Source organism: Erythrolamprus reginae, chromosome 3, assembly GCF_031021105.1.
Source record: "Erythrolamprus reginae isolate rEryReg1 chromosome 3, rEryReg1.hap1, whole genome shotgun sequence".
NCBI classification, from domain to species: domain Eukaryota; kingdom Metazoa; phylum Chordata; class Lepidosauria; order Squamata; family Dipsadidae; genus Erythrolamprus; species Erythrolamprus reginae.
Window position 1 is genome coordinate 32559001 of NC_091952.1, and position 24741 is coordinate 32583741.

Here is a 24741-nt window from a genome sequence, read left to right on the forward strand (position 1 = left end):
CAGAAATCCATTTTTCTTTGTGGTATCTCAAAATAAACCTTTAACAACCTCATTTAAAAATAACAGTTTCCTCTCTGGCTCCTGTAAAAGTCAGCATGCATTTTGGGATGGAGGAAAGATTTATTTTATTAAACACCACCTTTCTTGTAGCATTGGAAAATGCTCAGCCAATTGCAAAACAGCATTGGAAATAGAACAAAAAGAAACTTGTAAGAAGAGGCACACTGTATGGAAGAACAATATAAACATTTCAGAGACTGATTGTCTCCATTCTTTTTAAAATACCCCACTTCTCTTTGTTTTCCCATCTGAAAATCATTCCCACCAAGCTTGTCACTCCCAGTTTGCACCAGAGTAGGTCTTTATTTAACATAAAAATTCAAGGTTGTGTGTCCAAATACAGGACATCAGTCATGTATAATTGTCAACCTGCAAATTAACAACTGTAAGATAATCCTTCCTCAACCTTATGAAAGAAAATGTATCTAATCAATAATTTAGAAAAGGCAACTAGGTTTTTGATTATTAAATGAAAGAAACCTTTAGAGCATCCTTCCAAATCCCCTGCTCATTGTGGTCCATTGTTATATCACTCATCCAGGATGGGTTAGTAGGTAGATGGGTTGTTTGACCTCTCATTCTAGGGCTGAGAGAATGGTTAATCAAGTCACCAGTTAGCTTCTGTGCCTAACAGAGAACTAGAATTTACACTCTTTTTTTTACTCTTTTACAGGAACCACGATGGCACAATGGCAAGAATGCAATATTGCAGGCTAACTGCCCACTGCCAGAAGTTCAGTCCTGACCAACTCAAAGTCGACTCAGGCTTCCATCCTTCCGAGGTCAGTCAAATGTGGACCCAGATTGTTGGGAGCAATATGATGACATTTGTAACTACAGTGGTAGCTCTACTTAAGAATGCCTCAACTTAAGAATTTTCTAGATAAGAACCAGATGTTCAAGATTTTTTTTTGCCTCTTCTTAAGAACCATTTTCTACTTTAGAACCCGAGCCCAGAAAAAATTCCCAGGAAATTTGAGAGCGGCACAAAGGCCCAGCCAGTTTCCTGCCATTCCCCCTTTAATCCCGGCCATCTCAGGTTTTTCTGGGCTGCCAGAGGAGCCTTTCGGTGATGCTTAAGGAGGCTTTGGCAATCCAGAGCGAACAAAGCATTTTCTTTTCTCTGGGCACTTGGAGAGGGAATAAACCTCTGCCAGTGCCCAGAGAAAAGAAACACTCTCTTCACTCTGGGCAGCGACTGTCCTCCTCCTCTTCTTCCTCTTCCTCCTCCCACCCAAATTCAGAGCTTTTCTTTCTTTCCTAATGGGTTTGACGCATTATTTGCTTTTACATTGATTCCTATGGGAAAAATTGCTTCTACTTACAAACTTTTCTATTTAAGAACCTGGTCACGGAACAAATTAAGTTCTTAAGAAGAGGTACAGTAGACCCCCGCTCGTTGCGAGGGTTCCGTTCCAGGACCCCCCGCAACGAGCGGGTTTTCGCGAAGTAGCGCTGCGGAAGTAAAAACACCGTCTGCGCATGTGCAGATGGCGTTTTTACTCCCACAGCGCTAGCGAGGAGCCGAAGATTGGGGGCGGGGCGGCTGTTTGCCGCCGGCATGGAGGGCTTCCTAGCAGCCCCCCAAACCCGGGTTGGGGGTCCGGGGGGCGCTGGCTCTCGGCGCTTTCGAGCTGAGTCCGGGAGCGAATTCGCTTCCGGACTCAGCTCAAAACCGCCGATAGCAAGTGGCAAGGAACGGCTTGTCTCGGCGCTTTCGAGCTGACCGGACTCAGCTCGAAAGCGCCGAGACAAGCCGTTCCTTGCCGCTTGCTATCGGCGGTTTTGAGCTGAGTCCGGAAGCGAATTCGCTTCCGGACTCAGCTCAAAACCGCCGATAGCAAGCGGCAAGGAACGGCTTGTCTCGGCGCTTTCGAGCTGACCGGACTCAGCTCGAAAGCGCCGAGACAAGCCGTTCCTTGCCGCTTGCTATCGGCGCTTTTGAGCTGAGTCCGGGAGCGAATTCGCTCCCGGACTCAGCTCAAAAGCGGCGAGAATGAACGGCGTGGGCGGGCGAAGGGCGGGCGGCAGCGAGGAGTTTGCGTGGGCGGTGGGGAAACTCCTCGCTGACGCCAGCAAGAGGGGGAAGACCCAGGGAAGCCGCTGCCATCTACGCATGCGTGCCCGGCACGCATGCGTAGATGGTATTTTTGACTTCCGGGTTGAAAAATAGCGAAGTACCCTGTTCGCAATGGTTGGGGACGCAATAAACGGGGGATCACTGTACCACTATACTTACAAAGTGCTTTAAAACACTATAGAGCACTGTAAAAGTTTAAGTGCCATTTATAATATCTTCCTTCTGCTGTGACTACTGTGCCAATTAAAGTGTTCTTTTTTTGTAGCTGATTGTGATGAAAATGCCCAGATACCATACCATCCTTTCCATCTTAAATCCTTTATCTAGGAACTAGAAACCAACTTATTATTGTCCCATTCATAAATCATTTTGATAATGAAATGCATTCAGCATTTCCATTTCTTTGTGAGTCAGGAACTCCTAGAGCAGTGGTTCTCAACCTGGGGGTTGGGACCCCTTTGGGGGTCGAATGACCATTTCATGGGGGTCACCTGAGACCTTGGAAAAGACAAATTTCTACTGGTATTAGGAACTAAAGCTTCTATTATGGCTTCTTGGAACATATTTTTACAATCCGACCAATCAGGTATTTACAATGGGGGTGTCTCTCTGACCTTCCTGCCAATCAGCTCAAAGCTCTATTGGGAGAATTGGTGCTAGACTTATGGTTGGGGGTCACCACAACACGAGGAATTGTATTAAGGGGCCGCGGTCTTAGAAAGGTTGAGAACCACTGTCCTAGAGAATGTCCTAAACTTTGTCTCACACTCTTAGCTGACTGATATAATAGTTAAGACACAAAGAACATCAGTCCAGTGAATTGTAATAGCAGCACAATAACATGTCAACAACATTCCAACGGGATGATTTTACATAACAACTATGAATTTAGTATGTTGCTATACTGAGAAACCACAGAGATACATAAATTTTAAATAACACACACAGCAAGACACAGTAGAAACTACAATAACAAGATGCTGATTCTAAAATAGTTAGAAATTGCATTGTAATTGCTTTCTAGTGGTTGACTTGAACCCAGGGTAAGACAAAATGGCTCTCCAGCAGTAAAATGTGATGCCCACAGCTGGAACTTGGGATGAGCTAGAAATTACACAAATTTTCTTTCTTTCCCCCCCCCATTTTTTAAAAAAAATATAATCTTTATTACAAATAAATGGGGGAAGGGAATACAAAAATCAAAAGGTCTATTTAGACACTGGTACAAATTTGTATGGTTTTAAAGTATGCAATTTTAAAGTACAGTATTATACATATTTATATGGGGGAGGAAAAAGGAGAAGATGAGTTAGAGCAGAAGAGGAGGAGAGAGAGGGGGTAAAAAAAGGAAGAGAAAAAAGGAGAACAAAAAGAAAGAAATGAAGAAGGACAGGAAATAAAACAGTTGGGTGAGAAAAGAAGAAAGCAAGAAAATATAGAAAAAAAAGATAGAAGATGAAACCAGCAATAGGCTGGTGTATTGTTTCCATACGACATAAAGTTCATATTTTTCCATACGACATAAAGTTCATATATTTTTTTTAGGAGTAGTTGTAGATTTCTATTAGTTAGGATTAGGATTGTAGTATTAAAATTTTTCCCCGTTTTATATATATACAGTGGTCCCCCGATCATTGCGAGGGTTCCGTTCCAGGACCCCTCGCAATGATCGGTTTTTCGCGAAGTAGCGCTGCGGAAGTAAAAACACCATCTGCGCATGCGCAGATGGTGTTTTTACTTCCGCCGCAGCAGCGAGGAGCCGAAGATTGGTGTTTCCACACCGCCCACGCAAACTCCTCGCTGCTGCTCGCCCGCCCATCGCCCGCCCACGCCATTCGCTCGCGTCGCTTCCCAGCTGAGTCCTGAAGCCAATTCGCTTCAGGACTCAGCTGGGAAGCGGCGCGAGCAAACGGCGTGGGCGGGCGAAGGGCGGGCGAGCGGCGCGCGCGCGGGCAGGCAGGCGGCGGACAAGCCGTTCACTCGCGCCGCTTCCCAGCTGAGTCCTGAAGCCAATTCGCTTCAGGACTCAGCTGGGAAGCAGCGCGAGCGAACGGCGTGGGCGGGCGAAGGGCGGGCGAGCAGCGGGCGCGTGGGCAGGCAGGCGGCGGACAAGCCGTTCGCTCGCGCCGCTCGCTCGCGCCGCTTCCCAGCTGAGTCCTGAAGCCAATTCGCTTCAGGACTCAGCTGGGAAGCGGCGCGAGCGAACGGCGTGGGCAGGCGAAGGGCATGCGAGCGGCGTGCGTGCGGGCAGGCAGGCGGTGGACAAGCGGCGGGCGGACAAGACAAGCGGCGGGCGCAGCAGCAGCGAGGAGTTTGCGTGGGCGGTGGGGAAACTCCTCGCTGATGCCCGCCGCTCGCCCTCCCGCCAGCAAGAGGGGGTAGACCCAGGGAAGCCGCCCAGCAGCTGATCTGCCCGGCGCCATCTACGCATGCGTGGCCATAGAAAAAAGGGCGCACATGCGCAGATGGTGTTTTTACTTCCGGGTTGAAAAATCGCCATATAGCCGTTTCGCAATGATCGGGATCGCAATACCCGGGGGATCACTGTATATGTATATGTATATGCAGTAGAGTATCTTGCAGGAATTTATACACAGATTATTTTGTTGGGTTACTATCTTTTTGTATTAATTGAAAAAATTTCCTTTTTTTCCAGCCAATCATTTGCCCCAGACTTGGTAAAATACCATATCTTGTCTATTTTGTAATTCCATAGTTAATTTGGACATTTCTGCGTATACCATGATTTTAATTACAATGTTTAATATGGAAGGTGTTTGCTTCTGTTTCCAGGTCTGGGCATATAAGATTCTTGCTGAGGTTAGAATTTGAATTATAATATATCCCAAATTTTCTATTTGTGATAAACTGGGACAGAGTCAGAAACAATTGTTGTAAGACTAAAGAGGTCCATCCAGGATAAAAAAACTAAAATTGGTCAGGTACAATGATTGTAGTTGGGTAGAAAAATTGAAATTCATGTATCCGCTAGTATGTTTTTCTGAAGACTATATGCTGCGCTTGCTAAATTCATTTGAAGAATACCTGTACCGAACAGATAAAGTTCCTCACCTCCAGTGGGCCTGCATGTGTGCTTAAGATTGGCAAGATAAAATCAATTTCACAGGAAGCTATGCTGCTTAAAATAGTCCAACTCGAGGTTATCTCTGGAGTGATCACAAACACGGCTTGAGCTCTGTACAAGCAATGTAACATTTTGCAACAAGAAAAACTTTCTGGTAGGAATATATCATGCTCCATCAGAAACCTGGAACACTATTAATTAGTCATACATTAACATACAAAGGTTTTTTTTTTATCAATACCTGATCCCTGATCCCGCCATAGGATATATAGAAACATAGAAGACCTCATGGTCCATCTAGTCTGCCCTTATGCTATTTCCTGTATTTTATCTTACAATGGATATATGCTTATCCCAGGCATGTTTAAATTCAGTTACTGTGGATTTACCAACCATGTCTGCTCGAAGTTTGTTCCAAGGATCTACTACTCTTTCAGTAAAATAATATTTTCTCATGTTGCTTTTGATCTTTTCCCCAACTAACTTCAGATTGTGTCCCCTTGTCCTTGTGTTCACTTTCCTATTAAAAACACTTCCCTCCTGGGAGCCCCAGGCCTCCTCTAATTCTATTATCTTGGAGATACACATATTTTATTCTTGGCCTTTTGTTTTGCCAGATGAATTTGGAGATGATTTTATTGATTTCTTTAAAAAAATTTGGTTCCAAGTTAATCGGAGCTGTCTGAAAAAGATATAAAAATTTGGGAAGAATATCCATTTTTATTACAGATATTCTGCCTAACATTGATATTTGTAGGTCTTTCCATTTCTCTAAATTTTTTTTGGTATCTTGCAATAATTTGTCATAATTGTCTTTTTTAAGTGTAATTGTTTTGTTTGTTAATATTAATCCTAAGTACTTCATTTTTTTTGTAGTTTGGAGTTTAGTAGTTTCTTCTAATTTCCTAATTTGTCGTATACTCATGTTTTTTGTCATTAACATTGTTTTCTGTTTATTTATTTTTAGACCTGCAAATTCCCCAAAAATTTCAATTTCTTTGATTAGCTCTGGGCCAGAGCTGGTTGGTTCTTCTAAAAAGAACACCATGTCGTCCGCATATGCCTGTAATTTATATTCTTCTTTTTTAATTTTAATTCCTTGTATATTTTTATTATTTCTTATTTTATTTAGTAGTAGTTCCTGTGTCAGTATAAATAATAAGGGTGACATTGGGCAGCCTTGGCGGACTCCTTTTTCTATCAAAATTGGTTTTGTAGTGTCTCCATTTATTATTGCTCTGGCCTTTTGGGTGGTATATATATTTTTGATAATGTTTTCAAATATGTTACCTAATTTTAATTCTCTAATTAACTCATTTAAGTATTGCCAATTAACATTATCAAATGCCTTCTGGGCATCCAGGAAGACAAGAGCTATTTGTTTTCCTGGATGGGCTTCACCATATTCTAAGACGTCTAAAACTGTCCTGGTGCAGTTGAAAATTTGTCTGGAGGGTAGAAAGCCATTTTGGTCTGTGTTGATGATTTTATTTAATATTTCTTTTATTCTGTCTGCTAAGATTACCATAAAGATCTTATAATCCGCGTTGAGCAGAGAAATTGGTCTGTAGTTTTTTATTTTCTGTTTGTCTAACCCCTCCTTTGGTATCATCGTTATGTATGATTCTCTCCAGGATTCTGGAATTTTTGCTTGTTCTAATATTTCATTGTATGTCTCCAGTAATATGGGTTCAAATAGATCTTTATTTCCTTTATAGAATTCCCCCGGGAGTCCATCCGGCCCTGGGGTTTTATTGTTTTTTTGTTTTTTTAATGCTAATTGGATTTCTTGTAAAGTAATTTTTTCATTTAAAATTTGTTTATCGAGTTCTTCAATTTGTATGGTATTATTTTCTTGTATGTATTTAGTAATTTTTACCATTTCGATTGGTTCTTCTTTATATAGGTTGTTGTAATAATCTTGTATTATTTCCTTTTTTTGTTGTTCCATGTGTTGTATTGTCCCGTCTTTATCCTCTAATTGATAAATTAATTTTTCGCTTCTCATTTTTTTGATTTTCTGTGCAAGCCATCTACCTGGTTTGTTAGCTGTTTCAAAGTATTTTTGTTTCGTTTGTTTTAAATTTCTAATAAATTCTTGCTGTTCTAATATATTTATTTTGGATTTAGCTTCCCTTAGTGATATTTGTGTCTGTTTGTTAGTTGGGTTTTGTTGAAGAGTTTTTTCCAGGTTGGCTATTTTATTTACGTAGTGATTATATTCTGCCTTCTCTTCTTTTTGTTTTTTAGCTGTATATGATATAGTAACTCCCCTAGTATATGCTTTCAGTGTGTCCCATAGTATTTGAGTTGAGGTGGGTTGTTTCTTATTTTCCTCTAGAAATAATTTTATTTCTTTGTTTAGCATTTCTGTATATTTTTCATCTCGAAGTAGGTTTGTATTTAATGACCATCTTCTAAATTCTTTCTTTCCCCCCTGCCAAGTGATTGTTATTGGGTTATGGTCAGCCCACGTATTTGGTTCTATGTCAACAGATTTTATTTTTTTGTGCATATTCTTACTTAGCCATACCATATCTATCCTAGAGAAAGAGTTGTGTGGGGCAGAGTAGAATGTAAATTGTTTTTCATTTGGATGTATTAATCTCCACATATCTACCAGATCTAGTTCATCTGTCATTTTCTCAAATGTGGTTGGTAGTGTGGCTCTTTTTATTTTACTCTTGGTTTCTATTTTGTAGTCCAGTTTTTGGTTCACTATTCCGTTATAGTCTCCTATTATACATATATTTGTTTGGTTAAATTGTAATAATATTTCATGTATTTTTTTATAAAATTGTTTCAATTCATGATTTGGTGCATATATATTTACTAATAATATTTTCTCTCCTTTGATTTCTACTTCTACTATAATATATCTTCCTTTTGGGTCAGTTTTTATCTCTCTTGGGTTTAATTCTTTTTTCACATATGTGGCTACCCCTCTTTTCTTTTCTTTTTCATCTAGAGAAGTGTATAGCTCTCCCAATTTGGTGTATTCTAAATATTTTTTGTGTGCAAGTTTGATATGTACTTCTTGTAGACATATTATCTGTGCTTTCTGTTTCAGGAGTTTGGAGAAAACCTTTTTTCTTTTCTGATTGTTGTTGAGACCATTTATGTTTATTGAAATTAGTTTAGTTCCCAGTGGCATTTAGCTTTGAATGGGTAGAAAGAGAATACAGTGATCCCCCGTTTATTGCGTCCCCAACCATTGCGAACAGGGTACTTCGCTATTTTTCAACCCGGAAGTCAAAATACCATCTACGCATGCGTGCCCGTGGGCACGCATGCGTAGATGGCAACCGGGAGATCAGCTGCTGGGCGGCTTCCCTGAGTCTTCCCCCTCTTGCTGGCGTCAGCGAGGAGTTTCCCCACCGCCCACGCAAACTCCTCGCTGCCGCCCGCCCTTCGCCCGCCCACGCCGTTCATTCTCGGCGCTTTCGAGCTGAGTCCGGGAGCGAATTCGCTCCCGGACTCAGCTCGAAAGCGGCGAGAATGAACGGCGTGGACAAGCCGTTCCTTGCCGTTCGTTCTCGGCGCTTTCGAGCTGAGTCCGGGAGCGAATTCGCTCCCGGACTCAGCTCGAAAGCGGCGAGAATGAACGGCGTGGAAAAGCCGTTCCTTGCCGTTCGTTCTCGGCGCTTTCGAGCTGAGTCCGGGAGCGAATTCGCTCCCGGACTCAGCTCGAAAGCGGCGAGAATGAACGGCGTGGAAAAGCCGTTCCTTGCCGTTCGTTCTCGGCGCTTTCGAGCTGAGTCCGGGAGCGAATTCGCTCCCGGATTCAGCTCGAAAGCGGCGAGAATGAACGGCGTGGAAAAGCCGTTCCTTGCCGTTCGTTCTCGGCGCTTTCGAGCTGAGTCCGGGAGCGAATTCGCTCCCGGACTCAGCTCGAAAGCGGCGAGAATGAACGGCGTGGAAAAGCCGTTCCTTGCCGTTCGTTCTCGGCGCTTTCGAGCTGAGTCCGGGAGCGAATTCGCTCCCGGACTCAGCTCGAAAGCGGCGAGAATGAACGGCGTGGAAAAGCCGTTCCTTGCCGTTCGTTCTCGGCGCTTTCGAGCTGAGTCCGGGAGCGAATTCGCTCCCGGACTCAGCTCGAAAGCGGCGAGAATGAACGGCGTGGAAAAGCCGTTCCTTGCCGTTCGTTCTCGGCGCTTTCGAGCTGAGTCCGGGAGCGAATTCGCTCCCGGATTCAGCTCGAAAGCGGCGAGAATGAACGGCGTGGAAAAGCCGTTCCTTGCCGTTCGTTCTCGGCGCTTTCGAGCTGAGTCCGGGAGCGAATTCGCTCCCAGATTCAGCTCGAAAGCGGCGAGAATGAACGGCGTGGAAAAGCCGTTCCTTGCCGTTCGTTCTCGGCGCTTTCGAGCTGAGTCCGGGAGCGAATTCGCTTCCGGATTCAGCTCGAAAGCGGCGAGAATGAACGGCGTGGAAAAGCCGTTCCTTGCCGTTCGTTCTCGGCGCTTTCGAGCTGAGTCCGGGAGCGAATTCGCTCCCGGATTCAGCTCGAAAGCGGCGAGAATGAACGGCGTGGAAAAGCCGTTCCTTGCCGTTCGTTCTCGCCGCTTTCGAGCTGAGTCCGGGAGCGAATTCGCTCCCGGATTCAGCTCGAAAGCGGCGAGAATGAACGGCGTGGACAAGCCGTTCCTTGCCGCTTGCTATCGGCGCTTTTGAGCTGAGTCCGGGAGCGAATTCGCTCCCGGACTCAGCTCGAAAGCGCCGAGAGCCAGCGCCCCCTGGACCCCCAACCCGGGTTTGGGGGGCTGCTAGGAAGCCCTCCATGCCGGCGGCAAACAGCCGCGCCGCCCCCAATCTTCGGCTCCTCGCTAGCGCTGTGGGAGTAAAAACACCATCTGCACATGCGCAGATGGTGTTTTTACTTCCGCAGCGCTACTTCGCGAAAACCCGCTCGTTGCGGGGGGTCCTGGAACGGAACCCTCGCAACGAGCGGGGGATCACTGTATATAAACAAGAATAAAAGAATAAAAGAAAGAGGGCTTTTCCTTCTTGGTTGTTTTTAGTTCCTTTTGTTTGTTTGTTTCTATCTGTCTGCTGCTGCTGCTGCTGTTTGGGATCTGGTCTTAGCCCCTTCTTCCCTTTCTCCTTCTCCCCCCGTCTCCCCCCGTCCTTCCACCTGTTTGTTTGTCAATTTCAATTTCTTCTTCTTTACTAGATTCTAATCTCTCCCCGCTCTCTAACTCTATCTCAGTGTTAACCAATTGTTCGTATATTTCTTGTGCTTTTTCAAGGGAGTCCACTTTAACTCTTCTGCCATCAATATTTATCATCATCCCTTCGGGATTAATCCATCTAAATGTAATTTCTTTTTTGTTTAGGACAGAGGCTAGTGTCTTATAATCTCTCCTTCTCTCTTACCTTTCTAGGGATTTGCTTTAATATATTTAATTCTTTACCCTTATATGTCATTTTCCTTCCTCTAGAAATTGCATATACCTTGTCTCTCATGATCCTTCTGGCAAATCTCAGGTGGATCTCCCTCGGGAGTCGGTTTCTACGGGCACAATTAGTGTTAATTCTGTAAATTTCATCCAGTTCACTTATTACCTCTTCCCGACTGGTTTGTAATATTCCTGAAATTATGGTTATCATAATCTCCCCTAAGTTTTCATTCTCTGTCTCTATCACATTTTGAAATCTTAAAAAATAAGAAGATCGTTCCAACTCCAGCTGAATCAGGGAGTTTTCGAGATCCTTATGGGATTCCTTAAGTTTTTGATCTACCTGTTCAATTTTTTTCTCACTCTGTTCTATTTTCTCTTCCACCTGTGTAATTTTTTGTTCATTTTTCTGTGTTGCAAGTTGTGCTGTTTCCAGTCTGTTTTCTAACCTAAGGATATCAGTTTTTAACTCTAGGTGGTTATTGGTAATAAGTTCTTGTAATTTCAGCATTGCTTCTTGCATAACTGTCAATGTTTTATTCATATTTTGCATTAGTGAGGAACTTTCTTTCTCTTTTTCTTTCTCTGGATTTAACATATCATCTATTTGTCTTTGTGATGCTGAAGAAGCTGAAGATAGTGTATTTGAAGGTGTGGCTGGGGTTGTTTTTTTACCACCTCTGGGCTGGTAATTGGCCATTTCTTTTATAATCTGGTTTTGCTTTTCTAAAATATTATATATTCTATTCCATATGACCATAGGAAATATTTATGCACTTTAAAAGTTCTATTATTTTTCTTAGAAATGTTAACGTTTTTTACAAGGATACAAATCTTAATTGAATGTAAAATTCTATAATAATTAATTAAAATTTCTATAGCACTTAATGACTTAATAACTATTTTAGTATATTAAATATATCTAAATAATAATTAATTAAAATTTCTATAGCACTTAATGACTTAATAACTATTTTAGTATATTAAATATATCTAATTTTGTCAATATCTTTTTGTAGGTGAGGTCTCCAGAACTGAACACAGTATTCCAAATGTGGTCTCACCAGCGCTCTATATAGCGGGATCATAATCTCCCTCTTCCTGCTATTTTATATATTTACACCATTGTTCCCAAATATTCTGTTACAAGTTGAAACAGCAGTGAAGAAGCAAGAAGAGCATTAGACATATCAAGTAGATAACATTTTCTTGCTCCACAAAACCTGGATTGGCATGGCTGGGGTGTGTGCCATGTTACTGAGTGGGGGAATGACATTTTGAGATTTTGTGGCTCCCAGTGTTGCTTTTCTGTGGGAAATGGATCCAAATGGCTCTTTGAGTGTTTAAGATTGCCCTAGGCTGCTCTTCTGGTTGACCAACATCTCCCCTGTTAACATTTACATGAAGCTACTGGGTAAGGTCATTTGTTGAAGTTAAGTACAGTGATCCCTTGATTTTCGCAATCTCGATCTTCGCGAAACGCCACATCGCGATTTTTCAAAAAATAATAAATTAAAAATACCAAGAGTCACTTCTCTGTCTCTTTCTCTTTCTTTCCTGTCATTCTCTGCTTCAATCATTTCCTCATTTCTCTTTTTTTCTCCCCTTTTTTCTATCATTTCTCTCTCTTCCTTCCACTCTTCTCTCTCTCTCTTTCTTCCTCTCTCTCACTGTCTTCCTTCCTTTCTCATCTTTCTTTCTCTCTCTCTTTCTCTATCTTGCTTCTTCCTCTCTCACACTCTCTTCCTCCCTCTCTCATCTCTTTCTTTCCTTCTCTCTCTTTCTCTATCTCTCCCCCTCTTGTTCTCGAGTGGCAAACGGCGGCCGGCCGGGCGGGTGAACAGGCGAGCGGCAAACGGCGGACAGGCGAGCGGCAAACGGTGGACAGGCGAGCGGCAAACGGGGGACAGGCGAGCGGCAAACGGCGGGCAGGCGGGTGAACGGACAAGCGATGAACGAGCGGCGGGCGGGCGAAAGGACGAGCGGCGAACGGACGAACGAGCGGCGGGCGGGCGAAAGGACGAGCAGCGAACGGACGAACGAGCGGCGGGCGGGAGAAAGGACGAGCTATCTAATACTGTATTAGTCGCTCCCCGGCTCCACCATCTGCGCATGCGCGGCCATTGAAAAATAGGGCACGCATGCGCAGATGGTGTTTTTACTTCCGCACCACTATATCGCGAAAAATCGAGTATCGCGAGGGGTCTTGGAACGTAACCCTCGCGATACTCGAGGGATCACTGTATATTCAATATGCTAATGATACTCAACTATACCATTTAACTGGGGATGAACAATGGGGGCTGTGAAAGCCTGGATAGAAAGGAACCAATTCAATCTTATCAAGATGAAGTTCCTGTGGAAATTAGGATCTCCTGCATCTGAAGATTTTCAATCCAATCTTGGATGTTCCATACTTAGAAGTGGTGTGCCATCTGGAGGCCTTTTTGACTCACAACTCTTGCTTAAATAGGTGGGCAGTTGTAGCAGTGTGTGTGTGGGGTGGGGGCTTTACTTGGCTTTAATGAGCCAGTGGCATCCTTTTTTGAATTAGGAGGCCCTTCAGATTGTCACTCATGCCCTAGTTACCTTAAGACTTGGCTAGTGCAATACATTATACCCGAGACAAGTTCTTATAAGGCACCAGGGAGCTTCAGTTGGCCTAGAATGCAGTGACACAGGTAGTTATGGGGATGTCTTGGTATGCCAATGTGTAAATTTGCTCTAGTGGGAGTGTGATTGAAGGTGCTGGTTATTAGCCGTGAAATCTTACATAGAACAGGGCCAGAGAGATTGCCTAGGTTCCTTGGTTTCAGTCTGTGCAGTATGCTGGCAGAGATTTATTTATTTATTTATTTATTATTTATTTATTTATTTATTGTTAGAGTTGAAAGGGACCATACAGGTCATCAAGTCCAACCCCCTGCTTGAGCAGGAATCCTAAAGCACCCCAGCCAAGTGGCAGTCCAATCTCCTCTTGAAAGTGTCCAGAATTGGGGAGTTCACAATCTCCGCAGGTAGGTTGTTCCACTGGTTGATCGCTCTGACCGTCAGGAAGTTCTTCCTTACTTCTAGGTTGAATCTCTCCTTGGTCAGCTTCCAGCTGTTGTTCCTCGTCTGTCCCTCTGGTGCTCTGGAGAATAGAGTGACCCCCTCCTCTCTGTGGCAACCCCTCGTATACCTGTATACAGCTATCATGTCCCCTCTGGCCCTCCTTTTCTCTAGGCTATCTATGCCCAGTTCCCGCAATCTCTCTTCGTAAGTCTTGGTTTCAAGTCCCCTAATCATTTTGGTTGCTCTTTTCTGCACCTTCTCCAGAGTTTCAATGTCTCTTTTGAAGTGTGGTGACCAGAACTGGATGCAGTACTCCAGATGTGGTCTGACCAGGGCGTAGTAGAGTGGTATTAATACTTCCCTGGTTTTGGAGTGTATCCCCCTGTTGATGCAGCTTAGGATAGTGTTGGCTTTTTTGGCCGCTGCTGCACATTGCTGGCTCATGTTTAGTTGATTATCCACCAAGACTCCAAGATCTCTTTCGCAGTCATTACTGCTAAGTGGGGTTTCTCCCAGGCTGTATGTGTCTAGGTTTTTTTTTACCAAGGTGAAGGACTTTGTCGACGTTGAACATCATGTTGTTAGTGTGGGCCCATAGTGTTAATCTGTCTAGTTCTTTCTGTATTTTGAGCCTGTCCTCTAGGGTGTTGGCTACCCCTGCCAGCTTGGCTACCCCTGCCAGCTTTGATTAGTTCCCCTTCTACTCCCTCGTCCAGGTCGTTGATGAAAATATTGAAGAGTACAGGGCCTAGGATGGAACTCTCCAAGTCTCTGCAATTAAACTGTATCATTTACTGGGACCCAGGAAGCATGCCCCTTTGGAATAGGTTCACCTTGAAATGTGTGTAGTCCCATCTTGTGGTGAGGATAGTCCTTGACGTACAACCACAATTGAGCCCAACATTTCTGTTGCTAAGCAAGACATTTGTTCAGTGAAGTTTGCCCCATTTTACCACCTTCCTTACCACAGATGTTAAGTGAATCACTGCAGTTGTTAGTAACATGGTCAAAATGAATTTGGCTTTCCTATTGACTTTTCTTGTCATGTCACAAAAGGTGATCACATGATCCCAAGAGACATTGCAGAATTTTGACTATATGACCAAGGGTTGTAACTGCAAAAAAGTGATGTCACTTTTTTCAGTGCCGTAACTTTGAATGGTTACTAAATGAATTGTTATAAGTTGAAGAACACCTCAATGCTTTAAAGTTTTGAAGATCTGGTTGTTTTCCCATGTATGTGATGGGTGGAGCCCCTTGTTGGGTATGTTCCTTACTTTTGTCTGTGAATTGTGACCCCATCTTGGTTTTGATTTCATTATTTGGAATCATATGTGGGAAACTGGTAGCAGAGTCATAGAAACACAGAAGACTGACGGCAGAAAAAGACCTCATGGTCCATCTAGTCTGCCCTTATGCTATTTCCTGTATTTTATCTTACAATGGATATATGTTTATCCCAGGCATGTTTAAATTCAGTTACTGTGGATTTACCAACCACGTCTGCTGGAAGTTTGTTCCAAGGATCTACTACTCTTTCAATGAAATAATATTTTCTCACGTTGCTTTTGATCTTTCCCCCAACTTCAGATTGTGTCCCCTTGTTCTTGTGTTCACTTTCCTATTAAAAACACTTCCCTCCTGGACCTTATTTAACCCTTTGACATATTTAAATGTTTCGATCATGTCCCCCCTTTTCCTTCTGTCCTCCAGACTATACAGATTGAGTTCATTAAGTCTTTCCTGATACGTTTTATGCTTAAGACCTTCCACCATTCTTGTAGCCCGATTAGACAACCATTATCTGAAGAATCTCTCTGCCAAAAGGAGATAAATGTGGGAAATTTTTCAGAAGGGACTTTCCCTAGCAAAAGGAAATGAGAAATATTTTCAGACTTGCAAGATTCTATTAATGTTAATTTCTAATATAGAGCTAGTCTTCCTGGCTGGCTTCTGGTCTGGTCTACCCGAGAGGGCTAACATTATTTGTGAACTTCTCAGAGTCATTTTGGAGTTGGTTGGTGTCTACATTGAATCAATTGAATATACTGTATAGCTAAAATAATTTTTTTTAAAAAGAAACTTGCCTACCTCCATCTGCAGCATTACTGTATGGTAGTCCTATTGAGTGACCACGGTTAGCAATTTGGTCATTAAACAAAGCAGTTACTAAGTGAAACTGTGACTGTGCTTATTATCTTAGTGCAGCTTTCTTTTGCTTTCGTATTTGCAAAGATTGCAAATCCGAACATTGTTTGTGAAATTACTTTTTCATCACCATCTTTAGCGTGAATAATTGTTAAATTATAGAGACTCTAAATAAGGACTGTCTATAATAACACACATATATTTATCAGGTGGTTTTAGCTGCTGAAAATAGTAAGAAAGCAAGTATGTATATATGTATGCATACATACACACAAAAGGCAAGGTTTCTAATATTCAAGGATACAGACATCTTCATCATTGTTTAGTGTAGTTTTCTTTCCTCATGGTCATCCATATCCAATTTGGTCATTCAGTACTTTTTAAAATGAAATTCTGACTTACAAACAGATCAAACTAAACAACACAATGCACTGTGTTGAGAACATGCTGTTCTTCATATGAAATGACTTTGTTTGCACATAAATGTGAGTTTGGAGAGAAATAGGGAAAAAATGTTGCTTTGTAAACCTACCTTCGCAATTGTTTCTATATAAGTACTTTATCCTACTCATTGTAGAAAAACTATATTAATCTATGATGGCAAAACATCAGAAAGGGGCGTTGGTCTAACCTGATATGCCTTTTCTTCTAGGGTGGAGCTAACCTCCAAGAATGGGATGACACCATCCCTTCAGCCAATGAATAATGAATCTCACAAATTGATATGTTCGTCTTCCTGCCTCAGTTCCCACTCTTTGGATCAGCGGTCCCCAAACTACGGCCTGTGGGCCACATGCGGCCCGCTGAGGCCATTTATCTGGCCCGTGGGTATTTTCCAAGACCGCACTGGAAAAGCAATGAGAACGTCCCCCTCAATCTCATCTCACCAGAGGTAAAGTAAGGCTTGCCAAAAGCCGAGCTGGGCACAACACACACACATACATGCACACACCCGCCTCCTCCTCTTTGAGTTGCTAGCTCGTTTTCTGAATGGGGATTGAATGGGAGTCCGGGGTTGGAGGGTGGAGGCTTGTCGGGTGAGTCCTCCGCGGGGAGAGAAGAGGGAGGGTGAAAGAGGGAAAAGAGACAGAGAAGTGGAGAGAAAGAAAGAAAAGGGAAAAAGAAGGGAAAAAGAGCGAGGGAAAGAGAAGTGGAGAGGAAGGATGGAGGGAAGGGAGGGAGAGAAAGAGAGGGAGAGAGAAAGGGAGGGAGGAAGAGAGATAGCAAGAGAGAGTGAGAAAGAGACAGAGAGAGCAAGAGACAGAAAGAAAGCAAGAGAGAGAGAGAAAGAGAGTGACAGAGAGACAAAGAAATAAGGTATGTGCAGTGTGCATAGGAATCTGTTCATAGTTTTTATAGTCCGGCCCTCCAACAGTCAGAGGGACAGTGAACTGGCCCCCTCTGTAAAAAGTTTGGGGGCCCCTGCTTTGGATGAAGGATGATGGTCAGACTCGGCGGGTACCTCCCTAAGGCAACAAACTAGAAGATAACAATTTGATGTCCCGACGAAAGGAACTCTTACGGGAATATGATGGAAAGACTTTCCTCCTATCCCAGGACTCTATTAAGATGAGGTCCAATACTTCGCCAAACAATAACTGGCCCTTCTAAGGTGCGGATGCCAACTGCCACTTATGGAGTGTGTCTGATTGCCAGCAACACAACCAGTGCATTCTCCTTCCTACCACTGAAGCTTTCACTCTGGCCACGAATCAAGCCGACTGGAACATAGCATCAGCCAAATATTGGACAGCCGCCAATAATTTATTGAGGTCTTGATGGGCCCTGAGATCAGATGTAGGAACACTCTCTTGCTTCTGACAGAGCCATCACAATGAGCAGGAGCTGAAAGATGTGGATGCCTGAATAGCCCAGGCGGCTGCCTGATTGGTTTTCTGGAGCCCTTGCTTCATCTGACGGTCCTCTGGCCTTAGTAGTTCATTGAGTTCGCCCAGTAGGTTGGTCGTTGACTGAGATAAGGGCATCCACTGAAGGAAGCTGGAGATATTGGGCCAGTTCTGATGCAACATGGTAGTATTGTTTGTCCAACTGGGTAGGCAACGGTCCTGAGGGCGGGGAGTGTCATTGTCGCAGGACAGTGTCCAGAAAACCTGGAGGGGTTGGGACTTCAGATTCAAATGTGGTTTCCTCAAAAGAGGGGTTCTTTACTGAAGACCCATCAGAACTCTGTGGTGCGGACAGCCCCAGGTTGGCAGTTTTTCATTTTTAATAAAAGGGATCTAAAGAGGCTGGGGTGAAAAAGACTGGATGGTCTGGAGCAAGCCCCTCATCATTTGAGAGGTCCAGATCTAATTGGCCCTCTTTGAGGTCTGAGAGTCTCCTGGAGAGTGATCACCATAAGGCCACCTTATTTATTTATTTTATTTATTTATTATTTGGATTTGTATGCCGCCCCTCTCCGAAAACTCGTCATCTTCCACAGTCATCATGAAACGATGGGGGCTGAGGCTCTGTTCAATGCCATGTAAGGATCCGAGGCCCTGCCTACTTGTCTCATACCTGCCTTAACGCCTTGCTTTAGCTCTTCATTTATCATGGACTGAACCTGGAGGAAGTGGAAATGAGATACAGTGATACCTCGTCTTATGAACTTAATTGGTTCCGGGACGAGGTTTGTAAGGTGAAAAGTTTGTAAGACGAAACAATGTTTTCCATAGGAATCAATGGAAAAGCAATTAATGTGTGCAAGCCCAAAACTCACCCCTTTTGCCAGCCGAAGCGCCTGTTTTTGCACTGCTGAGATTCCCCTGAGGTTCTCCTCCATAGGAGACCCCACCTCCGGACTTCTGTGTTTTTGTGATGCTGCAGGGAAATCCCAGCAGTGCAAAAATGGGTGCTTCGCTGGCAACGGAAGTCCGGAGGTAGGGTTTCCCAGCGAGGGGAGCCTCAACGAAATTGCAGCATCGCAAAAACACGGAAGTCCTCGAAACCCCACCTTCGGACTTCCGTGTTTTTGCGATGCTGCGATTTCGCTGTTGGTGCAGCGATTGAAATGAAGTCGTTCTACCCTAGCTGAGTGGTGCAGAGGATAGAACTCTTCTGGCCGACTGTCACACAAACTCAAATTCTCCGGTGACTGGTCCGCTGCTGAGAAAAATGGGTGCTGCAGCTGTCAGGATGGTCAGCTACAGGGTGCTGTCATGATTACCCCCGTGGCCAGACCGCGATGCTTCCAACAGCTGGAATGATGTATTAAGGGCTGATACGGAGTTAATCTCCTGAGCCCAACATGCTGACAGGCAATAAGCCAATGGCCCTCAGCTGGAGACTCAGCTAAAAGCGTGAGCCAAAGCCCTGTGCCATTTTCAACCCAGCAACAAGATGATGACAGGAGCATTGTTTGGGGAGAAAAGACTCATGATATGAAGTTCTGATGACTGCAGTAAGCTCTCACAAGAATGGGAACTGATAACATACATCCTATTCTACTGGAGGACTGAGTCAAAAAAAGAAGGAATTGGGGCAGGAAGACGAAGATATCAAATTATCAGATTCAGCCCTCATTGGCTGAAGGGTGTCATCCCATCCTTGGAGGTTAGCTCCAACCAGTATAGAGAATAACCTGGTAGTATACTTCAGTACCTGATAATACTGAAAATGCCATTTTAACATGTGGTTCCTAAGTGCAAATTGAGATTTACCAAAGCATCATAACCATAGGTTAGGAAGGAGATTTGTTTTTAAATTTATTAAACAGAAAATGGGAGTATTAGTCAAGATTTAAGTACAGTACGTATGAACTTAGGAAAGGTAGAGGCCCTGTTTCCTCCCAGGAGATTCCTAGAGAGGCCCCACAGAGGCTTCTCCCTGCCTTTTCCAGTTACAGTTTCGGAGGCTTCGGTTTGTAAGTGGAAAATGGTTCTTGAGAAGAGGCAAAAAAAATATTGAACACATAGTTCTTATCTAGAAAAATTCGTAAATAGAAGCGTTCTTAGATAGAGGTACCACTGTACAATTAGATATATAAGCAGTCTTCAGGTTAAGAACATCCAAATTAAGGCTAACCCCTGCCTATTATTGGTGGCACACTGATTAAGTGCTGTATTGCAGGCAAACTGCCCACACTGTTTGGGGTGATATGCAAATAATGTTCCAATTGCAAACTATGCTAAATGGGGAGGTATATAAGCCCTATTTAGCACTTAAGCAAAATGCTTTTGCTGTTGCTATAGATGGGATCATTTGAAGTTTCTGTTTAAAGCATTGTTCTTGGTTTTCACTTGGTAAAGAACAGATGCCCTTCTCTCACCCCCAAAACAACCATAGCTGTGGAAACAAATCTAAGTAAAAAGCGATGAATATACAAGAGTTCTGCCATTTATGCAGAATCTTATCTGCATAACACTACATGAAGGCCATGAAATTATAATGTAGGTGATGTTGAAAGCTAACAGGAACGGGACTATTTCTCAACTAAATGAGCAAATATATTACTTACTTTCAGTTTATCATCTTCTTACATGAAACTCATTTCATCCAATTCTGAGCCTCAATTTTTGAACAGTTCACAAATAGCACTAACATTTGTATGCATGTCTAGTAATAAATAGTTTTTGAAATTTGAAAACTATCACCAAACTCACAGGAATATAAATGCTGAAGGAAAACTATTTGGTTAAGAGGGAGAATTTAAACAAAAAAGATGAGTTAACCCAATTTCTCCCCCACTTCTAGTTGTCAGGCCTAAGCCATTGATTTGAGTTTGAGACCTTGGCCTACCACAAGTAGAATAGTAATGTGGGAATTGGGGAGAGGTGGTTGTATGAGAGGGAAAGATACTATCCACAACAAATTATTTCCAGAGATTTAAGGTCATCCTTTGTTCAGCACCAGCCGGAAATACAGTGGAGGAACGTGGATGTTGAGAGAACTAGAATGATCCATGTGATGAACTTGTCGGGGTGGGGACAAGGGATGAACCTTAACCTGGGTGGAGAACTGTAGGAAAAGTTAGTTTCGGGTTGATTACAGTTTGTAACCAAAATGTCTGTTAATAAATTGGAACTTGGAAGGTCAAGGTTTGGACCCCGATTTATTTCATGGATGCTAATATGAACGCAGATACTAGTCTTGACCTGAATTATTGGGGACAATTCATTTTGGAGCACCTCTTCCCCACAAAGAATTTTGCAGCTCTTGGTTTGTAGCCAACCAGTGGCCTTCTGGGTACAAGAACACACAGATGCTGGCATTGTGTTAAGTCGTAGGAATTTATTTTAAATAACCTACAGTTGATTAAAAGGGAATTCATGATAAAAATAGAAGATACTCGTCAAGGAGAGACTACGGGGAAACTTGCCTTTGCACCACACTAAGCTAACAATACTTCTAAAACTGATGGATTATAGCAAAAAAGGGTTCACATTAAAATTCTGCTTTACTTTTTTTTTTATTATTTTTTGTACACAATTACAAAAGAAAAAAATAAAAGTCCTAAATCTTGATATTTTTTTTCTGGACCAAAGCTCACTTCCCGTAAAATTTTATTGACCTGTGAAGTTCTTTTTACACAATAAAATCTTTCAAGTAAAAGAGAGCAGAAAGGCTTTTTTATTTTTAAAAAAAAGGCGGGAGGAGAAAAAAACTGCCATAGGAAAAACAAAACAAAACCCACAAATGTGGATATTTCTCATATATATATCTATACATATATATATATATATATATTGTACTCAGAACAAAGTATGATGGGAATACATTTTGTCACAAATTTGTTTGTACTCATAATCTATTAACCCTCCCCAGCCCTTTCCCTCCTATCTTCTGCAAATCTACATAATCTTTAAGATCAAGAAGAAAAAATGTTTAAATATTTTAAAATAATTAAAAGTACTAAAAATTCACATTAACAAAAAAAGTAACACTCAAGTCAGGAAGGATCTTCCCATCATGCTTTGCTTTGAAGAGATGTTGCATTTTTAATTCTAGGTTTCATTACCATGATGGTGACAAGTAAAAATGAAAACAACAGGGTGTTTCCAGGACCATTGTGGCCAAAACCAGTGTGTTAAGGGCTTCAGTTGTGTTAAGTTAATGAGGGTGGGGTGGGGAGAAATTAAGGAGTCCATTTTCTATTAAAATATAGAAGTTATTGCAAAACCCTAACTGTAAAAACATATCAATATCTCATTGGATTCTGTATACAGTAGATAATGATTTCCAAGCTCTTCAAGGAGTAATGGCAAATTTGTCAGGTAGAACATTAACAAATTCCTCCATTCACTTGCCTTTACTGTATTCCAGAGATAAAACACAACCATACAGCTAGAATTCATGTCTCTGAAACAGATTTAAATAAGTTGTCCATAGGACAACTACCTTGGCTCCTCTACAATATTTCCAGGCATATCTTTAGTCAAAGATGTTGGGTATTTCATCACTCAATTTCCCCTGACACCCCCCCGCCCCCCACCCCAATAGAACAAGTAAGGCTCACAGTTTATCAATCTCCCTAAAATCAGGCTACTTTCTTCCATAAAATACAGCCATTAAAATCACATTAAAACTCGTAGTCTTCATCTGCCATGTCAATTGCCCAGGCAAATTTCTCTCGCTGAGTTTTATTATATATTTTCTCTATGGGTATTCCAAATTTCTTGCACCTTAAAATTGAAAGGGCGGGGAAGAGAGAGAGGGTGGGGGGGAGAAGGAGACAAATCAAAAATAGTTGATGACAACAAAACAAGTATTGTACTCTCAAACAAATCAAAATTTCAGAGATATATTTCCTATAATCTATAATAGTGTATATATATACATAATGGAGTGACTTGATCATGTCTAGCACCAATTTTAAAATCTTGCCTGAAATCTTGGGGGACACTGTAAAATAGGCATTCATAGAGAGTAGGAGCAAAAGTTTCTAATTATCCGTGAAACTCTATATAACTCAAATTTATTACTTGTTGCTAAACCCTCTCATTATACTTTAACTATGGATCACTAGAGGATACTTCTATACCTGTATAGTATCCCTTACCTAACATACTGTAACTGTGATTTTAAATTTTATAATCATGTATGTAATAAATTGCGACATATATAGGGTTAGGGATATACACACAGAAACAGCACTGCATTTCTACAAATGATGTGTTGATCTCAAAGTAACTGTAGTGACTCCCCCTTGAAAATAATCTGAATAAGCCAATCCAAAGTCCTGATGAAAGTATTCTACAGTTTTGAATCATAGCACATATTGTTACCATTTAAGGTTAAAGCATCAATGAATTGTTTCCCTGAAATTTATCATGTATTAGTTCAAATGCAGTCAAGAAACCAGGGGTCTGAGGGAAAAAGCTATTTAATTTAGAAAGCAGGTGTTGGTATCCCTACGTTCAATGGAACATTTTCCATTTTTAACAATTTTATAAGAATCGTAAGAGCAAGACCTTGGTGTGACTTCAACATGTGATACTTACATAGCTTATGGTTCCCTGAATCTTCAAAACATGCAAGTCAATATTTGCAACTCATTCTTTGCATCATTTCTTACTCTTGATTTGATTTGAGTAGAATCTGTATTTCCAGGTTTGTGCTTTTCTCTTTATGTTACTGGTGTTATTTATAGGTAACATATTTATACTTTTTCTGTTTTAAGTATCTACGCTGCCTAAAATGTTTGCAGAAGTACAACTGATGCATCAAACAATCTTCTAGTGGTGTTCGGGCAACATCATATTCTTAAACTGGGAGTTTGGCTTTGTGCTTGGGCACACAGAAACTTTTAATCCAGTTGTAAGTAAATTCTAAATAAGTATGTAAGTGGACTATTATGAGTTTCAACTATTATGTGATTTAAAAAATTCTCAAGCACATCATTAAACTGTTACTTTCTTTTTATATCATAATATGAAGCTTTCCCCCCCTTCAGAATAAGTAAGTACACCTGTTTGACTCACTTTCTTTTTGTCCTGAACTTATTTTGAACTTCCCACAGTTAAGGGCAATACTAATAGCATTATTTTTTTGCAAACAAAATATACTAATATACTATTTTGTTTGATACAGCATTTTTTACTAGATGTAGAGCACTTCTTTGAGTATTTTGGCACAGTAGAACCCCGACTTACGAGACTAATTGGTTCCGGAAGGAGGCTCGTAAGTCGGAACGCTCGTATGACGAAACATTGTTTCCCATAGGAAACAACGTAAAGTCAATTAATCCGTGCAACAACAAAAAAAAACTGCTGCCGCCGAACGCTAACTTCCGCGTTCGGCTTCAGGAGACAGCTGCGAAGCGGCGCACGTGTTTTAAAAGGTTGCAGCCGGCCTGGGGGGCTTGCCAGCACCCCCCCGAGTCCCCCAGGCCGGCTGCAACCTTTTAAAACACGCGGGATACGAGCGCCAAGGAGCTGTCTCCTGAAGCCGAACGCGGAAGTTAGCGTTCGGCTTCAGGAGACAGCTCCTTGGCGCTCGTATCCCGAATGTGAGCTCGGGAGGCGAACAAAAATGTCGCTCCCCTCCCAGCTCTTATCTCGAGTAGCTCGTAAGTAGAGCTGCTCGTATGTCGAGGTTCCACTGTATAAGAAAATGAAAAGAAAATCCAAGTTCTACTTCTCAGAATCTTATTCTGCCCCTTCCAGATGTAGGCTTCAGATTGAATTCTATTTGCATCAGCTTTTGAACTGTTTTGGAAAGCCAAATATGAACAAAAGCAAACAAGGACCTTCAAACCCAGAAATCCTAAGCCTAATTTACTTCAAAATATCATTTTCCTTTCTCAAACAAGAACTTACCAAGCAACAGAAATTCTAGGATCCAGATAATTTAGTTTGGAGGTACCCAAGGCTATTTGCTTGTTTTCCTCTCGGTCTGTTGCTTGAACTTCCAGCTTCATCAGCTGTTCCTCCACCCTTTGTACAGCCTTCTTCTTAGTTTCCACAGTCCTGTAAAAA

The 24741-nt window shown here is 42.3% G+C and overlaps 1 protein-coding gene across 2 annotated transcripts in view; it reads right to left on the bottom strand.

The window, feature by feature from the left end:
• Positions 1-21759: 21759 nt before the first annotated feature.
• Positions 21760-24741, bottom strand: part of TOP1 (DNA topoisomerase I) — a 64175-nt gene continuing 61193 nt past the window's right edge. Inside the window, exons 20-21 of one of the 2 annotated variants that reach the window (XM_070744749.1) lie at positions 24583-24732; positions 21760-22446 (exon numbers count right to left, since the gene is read on the bottom strand). In XM_070744749.1, coding sequence (XP_070600850.1) covers positions 22344-22446; positions 24583-24732 — 253 coding nt within the window. In that variant the 3' untranslated portion in view covers positions 21760-22343. The remainder of the gene's footprint in view (positions 22447-24582; positions 24733-24741) is intronic. The other variant, XM_070744748.1, reaches the window with a different exon arrangement.